This window comes from Heliconius melpomene, chromosome 9 (genome assembly GCF_056956725.1).
Source record: "Heliconius melpomene rosina isolate 202511_hmr_F chromosome 9, ASM5695672v1, whole genome shotgun sequence".
NCBI classification, from domain to species: domain Eukaryota; kingdom Metazoa; phylum Arthropoda; class Insecta; order Lepidoptera; family Nymphalidae; genus Heliconius; species Heliconius melpomene.
The window spans coordinates 2,903,766-2,922,300 of NC_140397.1; the positions used below are offsets into that span (position 1 = coordinate 2,903,766).

Consider the following 18,535-nt stretch of genomic DNA (forward strand, 5'->3'; position numbering starts at 1 on the left):
AACTCCTATGCAAAATTTGAGATTCCTAGCACATGTAGTTTCTGAGATTTCGTGATGAGTGAGTGACTTTTCGATTTTATATATATAGAAGATACCTAACGTTGGTAATCATGTTACACGTACAAATAGTCGAAAAGTTGTGAGCAAAGTGACTTGTCACTAGATTCTCTTTACTTCTTAAAATACGATAGATAGGAAAGACGGCTCTTCATAAACTATTCTCAAATAATATTAAGAAACGGTTATTTTTAGACTATAAATAAACATAACTAGTATTTCTAATTATTAATATAGATGTTTTTTATAATAGTGTATTTTATAAGATCATTCGCGAAGGTCAGAATCGTGTTATTATTTATCACGTGTGACCGACTGCAAATGCGAGAGGTCGTGGGTTCCGCAATTAGAAAACCGGTTTTATTTGAGTTATTATGTTTTTAAACTGAATTTACAAGATTAATTTAAAAAAGAATTAAAAGATTACTTAAACTATTATTAAGGTAGTCCTGGCATATTATTATATACTGGGTTTGACTAAGCACGACGGTTCTAGGTTTGATTCTGGAAATAGGTTTGGGTTTGATTGATGATTTTAATTTTCTTTCTTTTAATATGACAAAGCGCGGCGTTGAGTTGAGTTGTAATTAACACAAATAAATACTAATTTGTGAAAATCTTTAAATACTATTCTTTCTTGAAGTATCTATATGAAAAAAATAAGATTTTTTATCCAACAGTTATTAATAGCAGCCTATTACAATTCCGTTTCGTTCCATTATAAATTCCATTACTATTTATATATTTAAGATCATTAAATAAATCAAATCGTACAATTTTCCACCTCTACGCTTCTAGGTGATACATCAAGTGATGACATTTACAGCGGCTGTTTTTGTACCCATACATCATCATTCCGCCCCTTTATCTGGAGACATGGGGTAGTCAATCTAAGACCGTTAATGGAAAAATATATATTAATATAAATATATTCTGCTATTTAATATAGATAAAAAATATTTGATTTTATATAAAAACTAGTGGACCCGAACGCGGCTACGCCCGCTTGAACTATACGAATATTTATTAAATATATTTATGAAATTATTTTCAGTTTTCAATAGAGAGATGCGTTAAGCAAGCTCATTTTGGGTGACGTTTTTTAACAACAAACTTTGCAAATCGTTGCCTAGTAACGCGACGGTTATATCAACATGGCGGAATAAATTTCATGTCAAATTAATAAGTATTTTATTATATTTTTCGATATATACCAATATATTTTATATATATTGGTATATATCGAAAATATTACAAATATGAGAAAAAAAAGTATCCTATGTTCATCCCGAGACCCTCGAGTATCTCTATATGAGTATTTTATCACAATTAAATTAGCGGTTTGGCCCTGATTGCGTAAAAGACAGACAGACAGACAGAGTTACTTTCGAATTTATAATATATGTAGGTATGTAGGTATGGATAGTTGTGGGCCTCGATGGGGAAATAATTGAAATTAAATTCTTTAGTATGGCCAGTTTCGCTTCACAATCCATAGTGCTTCGAATTCAGTCTCCTGATTCTAAATAAATACTCGCAGCCCCTTCTAAGTGATTTGAACTTGGATACTTAGTGTTAAGACATTTCTGTTTTACATTTTCCGAAGAAGTTTGAAGGCATTAGGTGATAAGCGGCGGAACTTAACGCAACGATACTTCGCTTTGCTTTAAAATGAAAATCTAAAATATTTAATTTCTTCGATTTGGAATCGACCCCACAATTTGAACCGACCGACCCCCCCCCCCAAGATGAATAATAAAATAAAAAAATGCTTATTAAAAAATATATATTAGCTTTAAACTTATAATTTTAGTCAATATTTAATAGTTTTGATATAATTTACACAATAATGTAATTTTGTTTCTACATGCGAGGTACAAAAAGAAAATCTAATGCGTTCCATTCACTCTGACTTTGGGAGCCCCTGACCTACCCCATCAGGAAATGACAGTTAGCAATGTTAAGGGGATGGCAATTTAGATTTTTTTGAGTGAATTCTTTCAACGTGTTACCTTATAATTAGGTCTATTTGTGAAATGATTCTCTAAATGGCTCGCCAATCAATCATTCAAGTTAATGCAAATGTATAGAATAGTTTACTAAAATTATATCTTTTGCTTATATTCATTGAATATATTATTATAAAAAGTATACTATAGTTATTTATGATTTCTTATAGTAATACGACGGTTGTGAGTTCGGTTCGAGAAATTAATTATATCCTCTTCAACATAGTAGTAGTAGAGGCCAGTCGTAGCATAGGGGCACTGTGTGACTGTAAAACTGGTTGTAGGTTCGATCCACTCGAGGAGATGTAATATTTATTAAAATTTATATTTACATTTCTTGCCTCTGGTGTCGAGGCAAAAGCGCGGGGTTAAGCTCCGCTCAACACGCAATGCCTCCAAAGATTCGGCGGAAAGTTGGTTAATTTTTTCCGTACTACAAGGATCTATAGATTCGAATATTTCATATTAATTTCAGATTGATACATCCCAGTAATCTCGATGAACAGAAGAACATTAAAGTGATTCTACAAGGGCTCCGCTTTTACCTCTTGAGTTACGGGACCCTAAAAAAACCATAAATATGAAGATTTAAGTATAAAAAAGGAAAATTATTATAGGACATATCAATTAAAGCATTCATTTCAATAAAAAAACATTTAGAAACGGCACATTTTCATAATTTTTTATTGCAAAAGACACATTAGATTCCCCAGTTTCTGACCATTTAGTTTGACCCACCCTTAAACGTTATTCTCTTTGTAATATTAAAGATATTTATGTCTTTACAGATCTTCTTTAATTGGTAAGTTATAAGTATCGTTTAAAACACACAAGGGTGAGTGTATGCGAGCGTGGAATGATGGATTCCTTTACAAGCTGGAGGAGTTTTCAGGGGGGCTTAGGAAGTACCGCGGTTCTCAAACTTTTGATTAGCCAAACTTAAATTATGAGGTTTATTTTAAGGAATGGTATGTTTTATATTATAATATTCGTTTTTAATTAAGCTTATATTGTAGCAAACCAGTTCTTCATCTCCTACCACTTCTTTAAGCTAAAATAAATAAAAGTAAATAATGATTATACTTTATCAAAAAGGTTATAAAATGTGACCTAATAATTATTATAAAAGGTAGTAAATTTTACGACGATATGCAGTATTTTATAGCTATTTTCCGTGTTAAATATTAAAAAAATAGGTAAAACTGTAATATATATTATATTTTAGTGAGATATAATAATGAGAAGTACAATTTACATAAATTAACATTCTATAGCGTTATTAAAAATATTTCACATACAATAATAATAATAATTCAAAATTAAACCTTTGAGAAGCACAAATGTTTAAGCGATAACATATCGTTCGCGTGAAAGATAAGTGTTTCAACCCCGACTTTTTACGCGATCTATTAAAAACGGGAAAAAGTATCCCGTTGCACCCCACCACAACCCCACGTGCGACGTGACAGGGATGAGGCGAACGTGTGTTTCATTTACGTGACGATTTTGTTATGACTTAAATTACTTATGGTATATCTGTCTTAACGGAAATAGATATGACAATATTATTTTTGAATAGTAAAAATTCTTAATTTTAGTTGAATGCAATGACTGTTTTTTCAGGTTTGTTCATTTTTACTAAGGCGCCATCGTGGTGTATTAGTAAATAAATAAAAAGAAATCAGCTTCACGCTCTATCTCGCACACAGCAGTGTAGGCAGAGGGAACCTAAGCAGAGGAACCCAGGGAACATATTTACTTAGCATTGGAACCCGCTACATGCGGGATACAGCTTGAAGTTAAAAAAAAAAGAATAATAAAATCAATATATATCTAGCATATATGCACGGCAATTAGACGTCGCGTCGGTTTCAAAACTAGTTCACAACAGCAGAAACAGTTTCATGAAATGGCTTCAGCAATTTTGTGAAGACTTAATGAATTGACCCAATTTGCTGACAACGAAGGTCTTCATCAGAGTTACTAGCTTTGAATTGTAACCTAGATATTGTAAGATTGTGAATTTATTGCTTGGAAACAAATTTTATTATATAAAAACCTGCCAAACGATGATTGTGGGTTCGATTTCCTCTCGATGATGATTATCATACTGTCTGATATTGTCTCAAAAATTAGGCAGCAAGGTCACGGTCCCCGCCCCTGATAAAGTGGGAAACCCTGCTATCCTGCAAAATACGTGAAGCTCCACATATAAATAAAAACAGTTCTTTTATTTTTATGTAACGACATAAGATGTTAATTTTTTTAAGTACTTTCATTGACTGACAAACATCCGGCACTGGTAAAATGTCACCTCAAATAAGTTCATCGTAGGTGCAAAAATCGAGTGATGATGTATTGGTAAAACGGAAAAAGTTCGGTGACTAATGGTGCTAGCTGATGAAAGGTTAGAACGGGGGACGCTTGGATGGGGGAAGCTAATCATAGCTGAATGTTTTTAGGCTGAGGGTAAAAAGTTTTATATGTATTTATTTATATTTAAATTTTACAAGATTTTTATATTAAATATAAAGTCTAGAATTTAAGATATTTTCTTTTATTTGGCGTAGTCTTATTTTACTCTGTTTCTATTAAGACACTTCCGTTTGGTACTTTCCACCAAATTCTTGAGGCTTTGTATGTTGACACAGTCAAAGGTGTTGAGTAGCGGAACTTAATCCCGCGGGATCCCGCAGGACCACCAGTCCCACAATACCGAGATTGATCTAGCTGCCGGATTGGAAGCCCTAATGCCAATGCCACTATATATGACATATATTACTGTTATATGTTTTATATGTTTTTTTCTTCCTATTTTGCAAGATACGGAAAATACGTTAAGAAAAAAGTAGTAGGTACAATTGCAGTGTTTTTATAGCAATCTATTGATTCTGGCGTCCAGTAGATTTTTTTTCTCGCATGTCAAGAAACCATTAATGTTCTATACAAATTACAGTTATTTTTTTATTTAAGCAAAGAGTCCACCGTGGCCCAGTGGATCAATTATGGGTTCAATCCTTACTCAGGGCAATAAATTACTTTTAATATTGATACAAAGTTCTTTTTCCTATCCTGCTATGGGGAAAAAACGTGGACATCGTTTTAAACAAATCGATGTGTACTTCCCACTCTATCTCACACACAGCAGAGTAGGCAAGGGAGCCAAGTGTCAAGACACTTCGTTCTCCATTTTCCGCCGAATTCTGGAGACATTGCGCCACTCTGTTGAGAAAAAACAAAAGAAATTATAATATTAAATATTTCAATTCCTCATGTAGGAATCGAACCCACAACCAGTTAGTCGCACTTAACACACTTTTGCACTTGGCCTGTTACTTTTACCTATATTTTGTCTCACTATTTACTTAGCATTGGAATTAATCGGTATAGTCTAGCCTATAAATATAGCCTACGGTATCATTGCCTATAGGTTTCCTGTTAGACTACTCTAGTATTACAGCATGGCTTACAAATCAATACTAATACTGGCTGAGCGTAATGGTTATTGTACAGTTGCGATGTAAAGTGATTAACTATATGAAATGAAACATATATACTATAGAAATAGAAACAAGCTGTATTAAAATAACTCGATACAAAATAAATAGATATATAATAGAAAAAATATTTATCTGTCAATGTTATTTAAGTTTTAAAGTGTCAGTTTAGTCGAGTTTTCTCACTTGATAACGGGGTTGTTATTATAAAACTCTATCTAGAAAACCTACATATATATAATCTAACTTTTTTATTGCGACAGCCTTGTTGGATTAATTACAAAATTGGTGATGATTAATTGCATTATCATCTAATTTAAAAATGAGAATTTCAGCTCAATAGGGGATTAAGAAGTGAGTGAAATTTTCTTTCACAATTTGACTTTGAATTGACAAAATGTTGAAAAAAGTAAATGGCAAGGGCTATAAAATCCACGCAAGCCAATTTGATAGGGGCCACAAGTTATAAAGAAACATTGTCTACAGTGAGAAATCTTAACTTTTAGCTTCGTTCTTCATTGAAGATATTAAGAACGGACAATGTGTGCTGAGTGGCGTAACTCAGCGCTGCGCTATATCTTGTTACCACAGCGAGAAAATAAAAAAGTAATTGTTGTTGAATCATTATTTTCATACCCTGGAGCGGGAATTGAACTCACTACCATCGCGTTATTAGTCCACAGCACCTCGATAGACTATTTTATTATAGCACTTTACTATCCACCCGTACAATATTATGCGTGAATAATGTCTCGTGTTCAACAATCTGGCTCCGCTAATTGTTGGGGACTTATCAATTAATTACGCGCTATTTGGACTCACATATGTCGACATTGATGTCGGTTCGATTCTGTTGTTATATATAATGTAATAATTATTATTATAGCAATTTGCTATAGTTATAATTACTTGGTGTATTGTAATTTGTTACTACCTAAGGTATATAAGGATTCAATATTAAGACTTAGTGTTAAGACACTACACTTGTAATTAATTGACTTAAAATTTTGTTTATTTATATTTTTCTTATTCTTCAGCCTTAATATTTAGCTAGTTAAATGTAATGGGTTGACACCAGATTATTATGGGGTAAGCACGATCCACCTGACCCTCGACCCTGGATTTGTACATCTATATTGCTCATCCTGATCATCCTTAAATATAGAACGTTTATCCAACAAATACCAAACAAAAAAAATATATTTACCAAAACCCATGACAACGATTCTCATGAAAAATGTAAATACATTATTCATCTTCATTTCCATTCCGTTCGATATCTATTTGCTTACGAATTATAAGTTTATTTGAGTCGTAAAATCAAAGTTTTCAGACGATGTCGGGATCGCGTGCTCGGTGACAGCCCCCGGATTGCTTTCTCTACGGTATTGCTATTGAAACTATAAAATAAAAAACAATCGAAATCTGGCCAAATTGGTTTTCTGTTCCAATGTAGGTTTATACACTTTTATTACGTTGCGGTAAAAGAACAATTGCATACAATATTGGTGGAAAAATATGCGGTATTGTTTTTAATATCACCTTGTTTTATAGAAATTGTTTATGAAAATACATTTAGAAATACAAAGTTTTTTCTTTCAGTTCCAGCTCTGTATTCCGCATATAGCAGAGTGTTAAAACACTCCGTTATTCCCTTTCCGCCGAATTTTCGAGCCGAGTGGGAATCGAACAAACAGCCGTTGCGTATTCAGTTAAACGCTTGGGCCACTGCGCCACGACGGTTTCAATAAGTTTTAATAGAGAGACATTTAATTATAGATGTGTTTTTATATTCATGAACTACCATTGTTTGTAGTCTTATAATTTCTGTAGTTTTTTCAGTCAAATACAAACTGATACAAAGTACCTTTCAGTTCTATTTTACTTATACAAAAATATATGTGGCTATATGGCCAATATTGAGTCCAGCCGTGGCGCAAGGCCATAAACGTGAGACTGTAAACACGATCAGTTGTGGGTTCGATTCCCACTAAGTGAAATATTTAATATTTTCATTTTCCTTACTCTGGTTATCTTCCCGTCGAAAATTCCCAGGTTTCCTCTTCCTGCGCCCTAAAATACATAAGGCGTGAAGGTGTAAAAAAATATTGATATAAATGTTTTTTATACATATATACTTGTATTAACTTTCTATAGATATTGTTTTAAAATAGTGAAAGTGCGGAGGTGGACATCGAATTACAATTTATCTACTAGGTATCGCCATAAACGTCCCGTGTTGGACATTAATGAAAATAATGAAAACATGTAAATGCTGATTGCTAGAAATGCTGCTCTAATGTAACCCAATCGATTGTTTTGACCTATAATTGTGACAGGTTCACATTTTATGTTAATTGGGTTTAAAGTTAGTTTCCTTAAGTATTTTTATTAATATTTAGTTTTTTTCCCAGCTTCACCCCTTATAGCAGCAGGATAGGTTGAGTTCCACTGGAGGAAATTAAATATTGAATGTTTTCATTTCTTCACTATGGTGGCTGGACAAAGCTGCAATGCCTGCACTCAAGATGTAATGCCTCATCATGCATGCAAAATATAGCGTGAAACTGAAAAAAAAAACCCAGAAATCGAATCTACACTTATTTACCTACTATTCAAATATAATTTTAGCCTAGCAACATTTAAAGTAACGTACTGTTGCGAAGTGGTTCCCACTTATGTAATGGTTGCAATTAATTAACCGGGGCAACCAGGCTTGTTCGACGGTTGCGTACTGATGTTGTCTTGATAGTGTTTTATGACGAATTATAAATTTTAATTATAATCTAAATATTATGACAAAGAAAACAGTTGAGAATTATAAAATATTACTTTATGAAATTAATTGAAAACGTTGTAGCAAAAAGTAAAGCTGACTGTTACTATACATGACGTGACGGTTGTGAGTTCGACCCCTACTTGGGGCAATGAGTGTATTTAATAATTTTCATTCCTCCGTTCTGGTACACGAAACATGATGTTGAACTCCCCCTTTTAAACATGCAGTCTCAAAAATTCTGGAGTTTTAAGACTAGGTTCTTTCTACGGTCTACCCTGCGGCTAAACTGTTATTTAAATTAGAAATTAAAAGAGAATAAACCAAGGAATCTCTCTCTTTCTAAAGTAATTAATTTTCACAGATTCGACCTTTTTAAAGAAAACTAAGAGAATGGCCATTTAAAGTGTCATTTATTATGTTTATTGGTGTTTAAAGGTGATTAGAATAACATCTAGGCAAAATATAAATACGACATTAATTATTTTTTTAACAGTCTAAATGTCTTCTAATAATCTTTTTCGTAAGATATTAATTGCTACAAGTTTCTAGGAATTCTCAATTCTTCAATTTATTTTAATGCCATGTAAATTGGTAAAAAATCTAAGAGGATAAGACCTTCACATTTGGTTTTTATGTATCATTCTTTTGATATTATAGGTAAAATAGGTTATTTTAAGGTTATAAAAAAATTATTGAAAAACAAGCATTTGTGTATTTGCTAATTGAATAAAATTGTGTGATCATTTTTAAAGTGTTATTCCATATTTAGGAACGAAAAATATTTATTAGGAAAACGTATAAAACATTTTAACGTAGCGAGATTTGAACCAGTGCCTCAAAAAATCCATACAGAAGACTATAAGAATTTCGACGTAGCATTATGAGAACGTATGGCTTAGTAGTCAGAGCGTTTGGACGGTTTCCAGGACGCGCTGGTTCGAATCTCGCTACGTTTAAATTTATATAAATTTTCTTAATAAGTATGTTTCCTGTTAGTCACTCAACGATAACACTAGATAATAAATAGAGGGTAATAGATAAGAAAAAAATATATTATAAATAATAATAGTATATTAATTAATAATAATTAAATAATTTCTTTTATGAAAACGCACCAGTACAAAAAATATAATAAATCAAAATTCAATATTGGCATATTGCTTAAGTCTCAAGTACATACTTTTATTAGGTTCTAGTAATATTTACACGGACGCTGGTACCAACTCAGAAGTGGTATGTGCAATTGCTAGTTCTATTATGTCATAGTGGTGTGGTTGCGTTACCATTGCATATTATGGTATGTATAGTACGGCAAACCAGTCGTGGCCACTCTGAAATTAGCTGTACATACTTACTTTTAAATATTTTCTTTTCGAGTGAACAATTCGGATTAATTGAGAAACGCTAACCTTGTAACGTTCTGCACGTTTCAATAGTTTTATTATTTATTTAATATTAATTAAATTATTTCTTAATCAACCATTTATTTTTTTACTGTTGCCAAAAAAATAAATAAATAAAATAAAAATATTAGCCTAATTATGAGCAATATAGAATTTTGGTTTATTTGTAAATATAATTTACTTATTTTTTGTTATTTACTTTTTTTTATTAATATTTAATTTCAGCAAAAAACATTATAAATACTGATTTCGGTGTAAATTATATCTCTAAAATCCTTCAAGTTTCTTATATATATCATAAATTTATTTAATTATCTTCGAAGAAATCTTCTGTAAGTGGCACTTTGCTGATCTGATCGTAAGTGTATGTGCTGAAGAACCTTTGTGTGACGTTCATAGCGTAGTCTATTGCGTAGTCCAGAATGGGACCTCCGAACTCCTGGGCTACTAGCTGGGAGTTCGTATTTAGAACTTCCAATATATTTGCACCTGTAGAAAAGACGGACAGGACGTTAATTAGGATTATTTGATATTTTTATAGTACCTATATATTTTTGGTTAATTGATTTTTATGATTTGAGGCTAGTAGTGGTGCTTAACACGTAATGTCTCCAGAATTCGCCGGAAAATGGGAAAAATGTCTTAAAACTAGGTTCCCTCTGCGTATCCTACTGTGTGCGGGATACACACGTGTGCGTCACGCTAAAAAAAAAGAAAAAATGATTAATACATTAATTTTAAATAGTAATCGAGGCTATTAAACGTAATGGTCGTGAGTTCAATAAACTCACTTTCCCCCGCCTTTCTGGAACATATCTAGATATTTACAGAAAAAATTTAAAGCTGAAAAAATAAAAAAAAGCGGAATATTTGTAAAAAAATTATGAATATTCTTACTTATCTGTGGACTGCCTCTGAATAAGTTGGTAAGATTTAGTTTAAGGTCAGAACCATAATCGGCCTTGTATTTGTATGAGTTTATTTTGTAATGGCCTTCACCGTTCTCATCTCTCACAATTTTTTCCCTTACTTCCAACCTTATGTGTTGGTTCCCTAAAATTTTGATAAAAATGTTAAATTATACATATCAATAAAAAGAAAAATATACACCGTCGTGGAGCAGTGTCAGAAGCGTGTAAATGCGACGATTGTAGGTTTGATTCTCCCACTCAAGGGAACGAATTATTTCTTCTTGTAACATCACAGTGTTTTAACACTATGTTCTCTCTGCCTACCCTGCTATATGCGAGATACAGCGATACAAAAAAAATATTTACAAATACTTACAAATTTTAATTTTAGCAGAGCCGTCAGTGTCGAGGTTAAATAGAAGGATTCTGCCTTGGATGCTGTACTGCCCTTTTATGGTAAAATTACAATGGATGTCGAAGATAAACGTTCGCTTTGCTCGTTGTGATCTGGAAGATATACAGATTTGGAAATACTTGTGTATTTTCCTTAAGCACGCTATTTTTATTTACATGGTCATATGTTTATTATTTTAGGTGTTTAATATTGAATATTAAATAAGTTTCAAAATAAATTCTAAAGATTTTATACCGCTATAACCGCTATAAAATTTCGGAGCGATAAATCGAGTGGACCTCTGAAAGGTACACTATTGAGGTCTTGGCTCCGTCATCAGACCAGTTCGATGATACCATAATGTTAGATTGTCACTAAGCTATTTACAACTGTTAAGTTTCACGGTGATACAATCACAAATTTTATAGATTTAGTAAAAAGCCTTTTAATTGCGAGTCGGACTCGCCCACCGAGGGTTCCGTATTAATTTCATGATTTTAGGTAATTATAAAAGTTGACAAATTTAATTTTCCGCTGATTTTGTATGGTTATTTTACACATAATTTTTTGCCTCGACACCAGAGCTAAGAAGCTATATGGATACATAAATATCCTGTATTACAAAATATACCTCATTCAACTACCGTGTAATAGAAGTCTTCCTATCGAGAAATCTTATACAACCGCCGTTTGCTAATAATTAAAACGCCTCTTGAATAAAATTAACACGTAAAGGTTATTTAGAGTCGTTTGTAAGACATTTTTTTTTTCCACATTTATTATCTTGACATGCCACATAGACACAGTGGGCAGGGTGTGACTGTAAGCTTGTGAGTTCGATGTCCACTCGTGGATCTTGTTTTTCCATTTCTCTGCTCTAGTAGGAATAAATTTGGCGTTAAATTCCGCCAATCAACCCGCAATGCCTCCAGAATTCGACGGAAAGTGGGGAACGGAGTGTCCTAACACTAACAGTTCCCTCTGCCTGTTCTACTGGGTGCGGGATGCGGCGTGAAGCTGATTTAATTTAATATAACTTATATATGAAATTAAATAAAAAAAATATTATTATACTGGTAAAGTACAGCTAGGTCTAAATGTTTATGCTTAAATAGAATTTGTAGCTCAAGGCTTATACCAACGATAATTACGGCATTTAAGTAGAGAGTTACTTTAGTCTTAAAATACTTGTATCTAGTTTATGCCTAGGCGGGGTAGCTGGAGAGGTCGGAGCTCAAACGCGACAATCACTATATATACCTCTTTCGCCTCGTCCATTGCTATTAACCTCGTCATACATACCCTCCAGGGGCACCCGTGCTTTTTACTAACGTAAACCCTCCCTCTTTCTTTTATCACTAACTCATGCTTCATTAATCTGTTTTCCTATTCTTCTCATTCATGTCAGAAATTCCAGCATATCCTAAGAAGATATCGTATAGTAGCGTATAACAATATTGCATTGTGTATGGCCAAACGTGCTGCTATACTACACTGATGATGACCATCTCATCATTGCATGTAAGACACTATCATTTCTTCTACCGGGAGCAATGCCATCGTTATCTCTATAGAGAAACTATACAGCCAGCACCAAACAACTTACGAGCATATGAAAATTAAATAGAAAATTCAAGAAAAACTTTCCCACGGCCGTAAAAGAACTACCTAAAAATCTACTTACGACACGTTGTCTGGTATACAAGTGCTTAATCCTGATAATTTTCCATTATGAAACGTCATTTTGACGTTTCCAGGAAGATTCATAGTGATGTTTCTATCCAAATATAAGGGATCGAGAGGTGGTATTCTAGCTTCGGGAATCCCCTTCACAACTCCTGGAATAGCATCGAGTGTGGCCTTTGTGAAGCATTCATCGGTTAACTCGCCACATGGATGAATGAAATCCGCTGCAATAAAGAAATTATTAGTTATTGTACATTATATGTTGTTATAATTTTTAAAATAATATTGCTATGCTTCCAGATTTCGGCGGATAGTGGGAAACGGAGTGTCTTAACACTAAGTTCCTGCTTACTCTGCTGTGCGGAATATAGCGTGAAGCTGTTTTTTTTTAAATAATTTCAAGTGACGAACGGAGAGTACGTAAAGAAAGGAATATAATTTGAAACTTGACTTTTCTAAGCACTACCGGTGTTTAGGAAAGTTAAGTTTCAAATTATATTTCCTCGAGCGAGAATCGAAACCCTTACCACTGCAAGACGACAGACACATTTCAATTGCATCATAACACTTTTTGTGAATGTTTGTAAATAATAATATTTACTTAATTTGACATTGAGTGAAAAAGATTTATATTTATTTAAGTCATTTTGTAACTTTATCTCTTTTAAATCTCGAACTCAGTATTAAATACAGGTTTATGTTTGCGAAACCATATTTAATTTATACTACATTCGATGATAATTGTCGAAACGTGCGGTTTTTATTTCATACATAAATTAGTATACTAGAAAGTCTAAATCTATTTTTTATTTAGCAGTTATATGTAACATATAAACTTTAGCCTTTGCTGACTAATTATGAAATTTGACATTGAATTTTATTTATTTCTAAAAATTAATACTATTAAAATAATGATTTATGCGTGCATTGTAACTTGCATTTGAATGTATAATAGATATTTTTTAATATGGCAACAATACATTGTTTTTTTTTTTAAATTAGGGAGGCACAGACACTAGTGTGATACTCCGTTCTCTAGTTTCTTTTATTAGGAAATACATTATGGTTTACTTTTTTTTTCATTCTTTCTTATGATCTAGTAATTGATAAACATACCGTTATATAAAATTATTTTTTCAATGTCCACACAATTATACAAAAACAGAGGCCCAACACGAAAAATTAAAGATTAAATAATATTTTTTTAAATATTTTTTTTAAACTAATGTGGACGAATTATCAATAATTTTATTATATCAACAAACAAGACAAACCTGAATACTCATAATGTTATGTTATAATTAATATAAGGTCCAGACGAACCTATTGGAATTTCGAAATTTGGTATTTATGTAGATTATGGAATGTAGAGGAGCAAATAGAAAGGATTTCTTTAACTTCCTACAGGAGTAGAATAAGCAAGATATTTATATTTACGTGTTAAAATTCACCCAAAGTTATAGACTATAAAAAAATATTAAAATCACAATCAATCTTTACCAAAATGCCTACAAGATTAAGAGTTTTATTAAGCTAAAGGCTTATTGTGCTCTACAAAATTCAAGCATAGGAACCTGAACTTAAGGTGTGGACTGCATCTCCTGGTGGAGCTAATGGAGCTGATCAGGTAGATGATACCATATTATAGTATTGTCACCTAAGCTAACTAAGATGAATGTTAAATTTCCAGATGATACAGGTATTGTGTCTGGGTCAAATTTATTTTTTTAGCATTTATTACACAGTCGTAGTACATAAACGTGTGACAAGACTGAAGTTTGTAGATTCGATTCCCGCTCGAGGAAATGAAATATTTCATATTTTCGTTTCTTCGTTCTGGTGGCGAGGCGAAGCGTGACATTGAGTTATACCACTCTATACGGAATGTGCCAGAATTTTGCGGAGAGTGGGGAGCGGATTGTCTTAACGTTAGCCTCTGGCTGTCCTCCTACATGCGGGATTACAGCCTGAAGTTTATTTGATAGGTACGAATTTACATAGAAATAAGTCGAATTAACAAAAATATGCTAAATTTATAGCGAATTTTATAATAACATTCTATTAAGTGCAAAGCGTATAAATAATAGATTTATTGTAAAACTAATCATTTCTTTTATTTTCTGATTTGTGTAATTGTTAAACAATCTGGGTAAAAAAATATTTTCTAAATATTAATTAATATTATTGATTCTATATAATAATGTGTACATAAAATGAATATAATTTTATTAATTTTTTCAAAAACTTACGCAACGGTACCAGCTGTAGAGTCCGATGGACGCAAAGGCACATCACCGTAGCTCCCAGCACGGTCAACACATCGTCAAATTGACGCATATTTCAAAAATGTTAAGAATATAATAAATAACAGAAGTGCCACATACGACGAGCGGTGTGCGAATGACTTTACCTCTTTCCCTTACTTGAGTTTCGAAGTCGTAATTAACAAGTGTTTCAAGGATTTTAGCTGCGTTGCCGTATGAGCGGTGGATTCGCTTCTATAATTTACTTTGCCTAAAAAAATATTAATTAAAATTAAGTTTTATTTCGTAAAAAATATATAAAATAATCATTAAATGTAATTTTGTATGATTCTAAACATATTGAGGCCATTTGACTGTAAGCGCGACGGTTGTGGATTCGATTCCCACTCGGATATAATTAATTATTTTTATTTGATCGATTTGCAATGTAACAAGAACACTTAAGACATAATGACTCGAAAATTCAGTAGAAACTGTTGAAAATGATCGGAGAATTTTAACTCTACGTTTCCTCTGCCTACAGACCTCTCCTTTGAACGAGGATTTTGTAATACAAAAATTTTTTTTATGAAAATTATAATTTCATATTAATTATGATATAAAGAATATCCCAAGTTAGTTATTGAATAACGAAGGGAAAGCACCACCTCCTATATTTTATTTTTCTTAAAGTTTCTAAATACAATGTCGATGACGAGGACGGATGTTTCTATTCAAAATCTCCAATTATACATGTAATGTTGATGTAATGTAGCAAAATAAATAAACTAAACGCTTAAAAAAGACAACAATAGCGCTCATCTTACTGTAACCTTAGCGACCTGTTTCTCAGAAAAATCTTATATAACAAATAACAATGAATCACTGGTTTAAATTGAAAAATTAATTTCGCGTAGGATAGTCTATTTATTGAAGAAGGCTATATTACTAACTAATATTACTAACGTGATGGAAACATCACGTTAATCTGGATGTATTAGTGTTGAGTGACGGAACTCGATGCTGGGGTATCTCTTGACACCAGATCACTCGGGGGAATTAATAATTATTAATATCTTAACACTGGGTCACGGCGTATTCCGCACACAGCCGGGTAATGGGAACCTAATGTTAAGACACTCCGTTCCCCATTTTAGGCCGAATTCTAGAGGCATTAGTGTTGAGTGGCGGAGCACAACGCCGCGTTTACCTCGATACCAGAGCAAAGATAAATATTTCATTTCCTCGAATGGGGATCGAACCCACAACCGTCGCGTTACAGTCACACCATTGTTGAAGAATAATTATTCGAGGATATTATCTCGAGCATCTTTTATATTCGATAGGATGTTTAATATTGTAATATGGATGATGGTGTGACAATATCCCTTCCGTGACTTTCAACTTGGAAAGTAGCTACGGAGAGAACAGCCGACATGTATGTTGAAAACATTGCATATTGAGAAGCGAGTCCCAATTTTTTTTTCTGTGGTCTTCTACCACACCTGGGAAATGAAGATAATAAAATATGTATTCCACTAAAGTATTTTCTGTTCTTGAACATTTAGAAAAAATAATTTAAAATATATATTTTTTAATTGAAATTTGCACTAAATCGTATATATTGGGTATAGTTACCAAAATATCTAAACATTTAAAGTACATACGTCATACATACTATAAAATATTTACTTTATGAGAATTAAACATAGACCTGTTTCTTTAGTACGCAATTAACACTATAATAAAAAATGACGGGACACTGTCGTAAATACGTAAATTATTTTAAAAGGAAATCTTCGCGGTGGACAAATAATCAATATTAGCACATAATCTTCATTTATGTGTATAGTTAAATTGACTTAAACAAGTAGATAAATGTTTCTTCTAAAAAAAATCTTCCTTTTATAATTTATTAATTTAATTTTTTATTAGTGCAGTAAACGAATAATTTAGCTCTCAGTACAAATAGAGAAATGTTTATTGAAAACTAAAAACTAAAACTTAATTACAAAATATTAGCAATTTCATTCTTTCGAGTGGGAATCGAACCCCTAAACAATCACGCTTACAATCACATGTAATGCCTCGAGCGGTGAATAGTGGGGAAACGGAGTATCCTTACAGTAGGTTCCCTCTGCCTATCTTACTATACGTGGAACATTCCACCTAAAAAATGTTCATTTTCTATAAGAGGCTTGAGGATATGAAGAACGAACCAAATATCAAGACATTTCATCTCCACTTCACATCCACGAACTCTACATCATGTTTAATATTGGTAGGGCAGCGAAATACAAATACCCTCGTTCTGGCAAGTTCAAATTTATTGCACTTAAAGGGGATTGAATCTACAACCATCGCGCTTACAATCATACCGTTATCCCACTATATAGTTCTATAGATTAAACCTAAATACATTTAACTTTTATAAATGCATCATATAAAAGCTTAAACTTTGACTTATTACGATAAATACTCCAAAACAAGCATTGTAAAAAACAAAAACTAAATGCACCTACATTAAAAATGACTGGTTCTTATTAATATTAAAATAAGGCTTACTTTCGAAACACAATCACAAAAACACAACACAATTTAATGTTGTAAGTTAAGCTGTAACATTGTGTAATAAGGCACGTCGCAATCATGAAATTGCCATACGAATTTAACCTTTAGTATAACGTATTAAGAATCAAAACTGCATGTCAATGATTAAGGCTGGTATGACACCAGTGACAGTCCTTGACATAATGACGTAAATATAGTAAACGTCTAACTCTATGCCATTGTTGGGAGTCAACAGTCAACAGTTTTAATCCATTGTTTTCCTTGGAGAAAAACAAAGATTTGCACAGTCCTTGCTGACTTCTTATAATGCCTTCTCATGTCAGGGTTCATGTGAGTAAACACTCGATGTCTATTGTAGATTTGTTTGTGAATGTTCTAAGTTGTTTTGTTTTTTTGCTTGTTTGGAAAGAGAAGTGGTTGTTTATGTTTATTGTTTTATAAAAAAAAACAATTATTAGCTGAAGATTTCTAGCTGAATATTATTTACAGCGGAAAAGAAAGAGCAAGCAATAAATATAATAGTATGACGAATCTTCCAAATATATGTTTTAAATATGTATTCATTCACGTCGTCATTATAATAAATACACTTAAAAAACTTACTAAACTAAACTGAAGGAACAAAAAACTTTTCTTAGCAAAAAAATTCTTACCAAAAAGTCAACTTTCTGTTGTAATCCATACCTATCCATCCATACCTATATTATAAATTCGAAAGTAACTCTGTCTGTCTGTCTGTCTGTCTGTCTTTTACGCAATCAGGCCCAAACCGCTAATTTAATTGTGATAAAATACTCATATAGAGATACTTAAGGGTCCCGGGATGAACATAGGATACTTTTTTTTCTCATATTTGTAATATTTTCGATATATACCAATATATTAAAATAATTAATTTGACAAGCAATTTATTCCGCCATGTTAATAACAATCGTCGCTACGCGTTGCTAAGCAACGGCTTGCAAAGTTTGTTGTTTTAAGAAAA

General features: G+C 32.4%; 1 protein-coding gene across 1 annotated transcript; it reads right to left on the reverse strand.

Annotated features, from left to right (window-relative positions):
- Positions 1 to 9,395: 9,395 nt before the first annotated feature.
- LOC146536186 (protein takeout-like) lies at positions 9,396 to 15,146 on the reverse strand. The gene is made up of 5 exons (XM_085190350.1): positions 14,986 to 15,146; positions 12,735 to 12,960; positions 11,033 to 11,163; positions 10,643 to 10,798; positions 9,396 to 10,234 (listed from the first exon to the last, which is right to left on the reverse strand). Exons 1-5 carry the CDS (start codon positions 15,071 to 15,073, stop codon positions 10,053 to 10,055), a joined length of 783 nt encoding a protein of 260 aa, XP_085046476.1. The 5' UTR covers positions 15,074 to 15,146; the 3' UTR covers positions 9,396 to 10,052.
- Between the last annotated feature and the right edge of the window lie 3,389 nt (positions 15,147 to 18,535).

Coding starts and splice junctions, on each gene's coding strand:
- LOC146536186 (XM_085190350.1), bottom strand. CDS start 15,073: ATGCGTCAATTTGACGATGTGTTGACCGTGCTGGGAGCTACGGTGATG. Junction 12,961..14,985: donor TCTACAGCTGGTACCGTTGC/GTAAGTTTTTGA, acceptor TCTTTATTGCAG/CGGATTTCATTCATCCATGT. Junction 10,235..10,642: donor CAGAGGCAGTCCACAGATAA/GTAAGAATATTC, acceptor TCTTTTCTACAG/GTGCAAATATATTGGAAGTT.